We start from the raw sequence: 4,664 nt of genomic DNA on the forward strand, positions 1-4,664 counted from the left end.
GAAGGTTATACACGACCCCGTGATTCCCCGCGCGACGAAGGATGACCCGACTACTCAGCTCGATTCTGAGTTACTAAAGGTAGAGGGGAGGGTACTTGGGGAAAAGGCAACCATTCACGACACGAAAGAATGTAGCCGACACAAATCAATGGATCAGTAAATTGTTAACAATTTTATTCACCGTTTAATGCTGACAAGAAATTCATAAGAAAACATGGGTAGAGAATACAGTGAGTGCCTCAGAACGAAACGGTAACACGCCGGTAACATCCGCAGGGGCCGATGGCCGTAGATAGAACGCAGGTCGAGGACAAACGGCGACATGCACCGTAGGTAAAGCGCAGGTAGCCGGTAGCGAGTACCGGAGGTAAGGCGCAGGTAACCGGTAACGAGTACCGTAGGTAAAGCGCAGGGAAAAATTGAACAGCCGCGGAGGCTGTAGGTAAGCGCAGGTAAGATTCGACAGAAAGATATTATGATCGACTCAGCGCAACGCGCGAGGGCAATACCGAGGACAAATCAGAGTAGTTACATTACAACGACGGGGTAACACGCGAGACGGAAGAAGCGCACGTAAAATATTAGGATAAACAAAGCCGGGGCTCAACGCCGTACATCCCGAAGCGCGACAACGCGAAAGAGAGAGAGATAGGCAGGGCGCTAGCGCACGCGCTAGTCGCCAGGTAATATGACGAAAAATGTAATAACGCGACGGCGAGAGACTTGAGGCGAAAACTAGGGAAACGAATAGACGGAATCAGCAATCGGCCAAACAATATCGCTCCTGTCCTCGTGTTTCATCCCAGAAATATCCGCAAGGCGACGGAGAAAGAGTCGGGACGATCGCCGGCCGCGAGGCCGACAATTCCCTTCCACGATCTCTCATCAGGCACAATTTACAGGTAGACGTCAGGGACTCGATCCCCCAGAAACGACATTATAAGAAAAGGAGCTAGAGACACGAGAACAGGCATGAAGAGAAACGTGAGGAGCGGGCTTACCGAGAGATCCCTGCAGGCCAGGCAGTAGGCACCGTCCGCCGCGCTGTTCAGATGAAGACTGACTAGCGCGCCGGCCGGTGCGCCGTCTCGGCACTTCCCCCTCTCCGCCGGGCCGCACGCTACGGGCCACGCTCCCGCGTCTCACGAGCGGACTTGTGGTTGCTCGCGCACCGCGCTTCCCGCGGCAAATACGAAAATCGAGCACGTGGGAGAGTTAACCTCTCACGCGCCCGGTGGTGGCTAACGCCGGAGTCAAAAAATGAAGGGTTCTGCGGGCAAAGTTCCCGACCGCGTTCGGTGGTTTTGTCGAGGCCCGGACACTGTTCCTCTTGGGGACTCGGCCGACGTTACCGGAGAGCCGGGGGGAGACCTCCCTCGCGACTCGGGGCGTCCCTTCGAGCCACGGTGGGTCCACTAGGCGCCACCAGGCAAAGATTACACCCCGACTCCCGGTGGATAATCCCGAGCCCCACTGGACGAGGCGCCGGTTTCCCGAACTGTAGTGCCCGGGCGGACGACGGTGGACGGGACAACTCTCGGTTGCTTCGGCGAAGAGGTCACGGGAGGCGTTCAAATTGGCCGATAAAACCAGCGTGATCCTCTGACCGCCCACTGGACTGAGCTCGGTTGTGCGGAGCCCAATCCCCGATACGCTGACAGGGAAGTCCCCGCGAACCCCACACAGAGAAATTGAGCACGCGAAAGCGCGACCCGCGCGCGCGGTCGGCAGAGGGGAAGGGAAGGAAACGAGGTACTTCGGTGATCCCGAGGGAACTCCCACGAGGCATAGTCGCGAAACAAAGATTCGACCTCAAGTCCGTCGACGATCGACAAAAGATAGCATACGAGTAGGTACTACAAATGCGCGTCTCCCTCTCTTTTTACAGGCAATTCGTGATGGCGTGTGCGCAGGTAGGCGATAAATAATACAAAGGAAGAAATTCAAGAATTCAAAGTAAGGCAAAGTTAACTTTACGTGACGCAGCTAAAACTAAAGAATCTTCATCCGAATGAAACAGGCGGGCGGCGGGCGTCGGCAAAAGTATGGGCCGTATACCGGTCCACTGGTCGACACGGGTTCGTACGGGCGTGGCGGGGCGAAATGTCACGTCACAAAACCTCCACCCCAGAATGCGCTTCGGGGAGAGGAAGGCGACGCTCGTCGATGTCGGCTGTGGTGTTCGGCGTTCGCTGTGGGGTGGCGTCCTCACGCGGCCAGGATCCTTCCGGAGCCGCCCGCACGATCGTAGCAACCAGTGTTCCGGGAGCCCCCTAGAGAAATGACCTGTAACAAAGAAGGGTCCCTCGGCAGACCGCCCTCGGAGCCCCGTTAGTTCCTCCATCCACGCCACAGGCGTGCTCCCTCTTCAAATCGAATGGCCACTCACAACTCCACAAAACTAAGTCGCCACCGGAATTGGCACAAGGAAGGTTCGGTCTTCGAGTGAGCCTCGCGGTCACTAAGCCCATCGCCCGTCCACCGGAAGGGATAAGGTACTAATCAACAACAAGGCGTATGAGATAATCACGTTTAATGGTTCAATCACTTGCGGGGTGACAATGACGTCATTGGGCTGGCCGGTACTCCAGTCCCGATGGGGCTTAATACTAATAATTGATTAATAATAAAACGAAGGCGACTTTGGCTCACAGTAGGAACGCAACATGACTAAATAAGTAGTTGATCCAAACAAAACAAAACAAAAAAACAATTGGCTTCCCCCCGAAGGGACGGCGTCATGACTGACCCAAGGCACACGTAACTTTCGAATGGTTGAGGCAACAGATCAACAAAATAAAATAGGGAGGTTTTCCCGCAGGACGGCGTCAAGAACGACCCAAAGTAAGGGAGGAAATAACAAAAGGGAAAGAAAAAAAAAATTAAATCCAAGTGGGGGGGGATTATTATACCAGGGGAGGCGTGGCTAGGTACGACGCGGGAGGGTGCCGTCCGAGTATCGAGGTCGGGTGAGGTAGCTACCTCCGCGAGTTGCGCGGGGCTGGCTGTTGGCCATGGCGATTGTTGTCCCGGCGAGGAGGTAGCCCCTGGCGGTCGTTGTTCCGCTGCTCCCTCTCGTAGATGGGCCCGTGGATGGGGCAGGTACGCACGGTGACTCCTCGTGTCCCACAGCGGAAGCAAAATATTCCCGGTGGCTCCGGACATTCCTGGCGGGTGTGGCGAGAGCTGCCGCAATTATAGCATGCGCTAAAACGAGTTCGCTGCGACGGCTTCCTCGGTGGCTCTCGGCTGGGTTTCCTCTTCGGTGGTGGTTCCCTAACGACCTGAGTTCCCTCCGCCTGGCTCGATCCCGTGGTGGCCGTTGATACTCGAGGGTCTGCCGGTTCCGGGTCGTCCGCCGCTGTTTCTGGGGCTGAGGGGGGAACGATCGCTGCGGCTGGTGGCTCTGGTTCCTCCGTTTGAGATTCGACCTCACGCGTGGGTGGAAACTCTCGAATCGTCGCCGAGGAGCCCATGCTACGTGGGTGCCGCAGCCCCTCCGCGATGGGGCAGTATCCGCTCCGTTGGTGGGTCAGCGCGCGCACCAGATCAGTCAGGGCCGAGACGAACCCCGGGCGGAGATATTCGCCGGCGGCCAGTAGGCTGGCAAACGGCCGAATGCCGTTGAAGAGCGGGTTGGTGTCGATCTCCTCCGACCAATCGAATCTCAAGGCCTCCCGGAGCTCACCAACGATGACTAACGGCGACAGGCTACGAGGCCGAGGAGACTGCCGACGTGGCGGAGTCGGACTGCGACGGGTGGGCCGAGACTTCCGCCCCCGGGGTGGTGAGGGACTCGGCGAGCGGGTCGGGCTGGCCGGCGGGGACCACCGCTTACGCGGAGGTGAGCTCGCAGTAGACTCGCTCGAACTACGGAGCAGTTCGTCCTCTTCCTCGCTGTCGAGGTTTACCACCAGGAACGGTGGTTCTTCCGACGGTCTGGCGGCAGTGGGCCCAGCGCTGGTGTCGGAGTTCGTCGGCGTCGGAGCTCCCTCGGATGTCCTCCGGCGGAGTCGCGGATCTGCGCTTTCGCCGTCCATACGGGCCAGGTAACGAACGTCGCGGTGGGATACGAGGGGGGTGCTAGGGAAGCGTCAAGGGTGCGAACCCCCGTCCAGGTAGACGTCGAGTCGGGTGGTGAGTTCGTCGGGTGGTGAGTTCGTCGGGTGGTGAGTTCGCACAGGTAGTGTTGGGATCCAACTCAGCAGGTAACGAGAAGCGGTGCAGAAGCGTGCAGGTAACAAAGCGCCTGTGGAAGGGATGGGGTAAGTGATCTAGTTAGCTTCCCACATGCGAGGTAAAGTGGCAAGGCGGTAGGACTAGCGGGGGAAATACTCGTGGTCGATCCTAAGGGGTACCCACGGTCTAGGCCACGTAGGGTTTTAAGTCTTGCACGTGGACCTTGCCCACCCAGGTACCTTCGAGGTTAGATAGTTCTAGTACCACTGGGGAAACGTTACTCCGGACGACGAATGGTCCATGAAATTTCGTCGCTAATTTCGCGGCGACATGTTGGGTAGCGGAGGAAAGAACGTGTTGTCTTTTTAAAACGAGGTCGCCGACGCAATAATCGCGGTCGCGGTGCTTTCGATTGTAATACAACGCTTGGCGTTGTTGGGCCTCGTCAATGGCTATTCGCGCGAGTCCCCTCAATTGCTGCATCC

The 4,664-nt window shown here is 57.5% G+C and overlaps 1 protein-coding gene across 1 annotated transcript; it reads right to left on the reverse strand.

Moving 5' to 3' along the window:
• Positions 1–2,978: 2,978 nt before the first annotated feature.
• Positions 2,979–4,040, reverse strand: LOC122408070 (serine/arginine repetitive matrix protein 1-like). Its single transcript, XM_043414616.1, has one exon. The coding sequence runs from the start codon at positions 4,038–4,040 to the stop codon at positions 2,979–2,981; it is 1,062 nt and encodes a 353-aa protein (XP_043270551.1).
• Positions 4,041–4,664: the final 624 nt, after the last annotated feature.

The sequence above is a fragment of the Venturia canescens genome, chromosome 3 (genome assembly GCF_019457755.1).
Source record: "Venturia canescens isolate UGA chromosome 3, ASM1945775v1, whole genome shotgun sequence".
NCBI classification, from domain to species: domain Eukaryota; kingdom Metazoa; phylum Arthropoda; class Insecta; order Hymenoptera; family Ichneumonidae; genus Venturia; species Venturia canescens.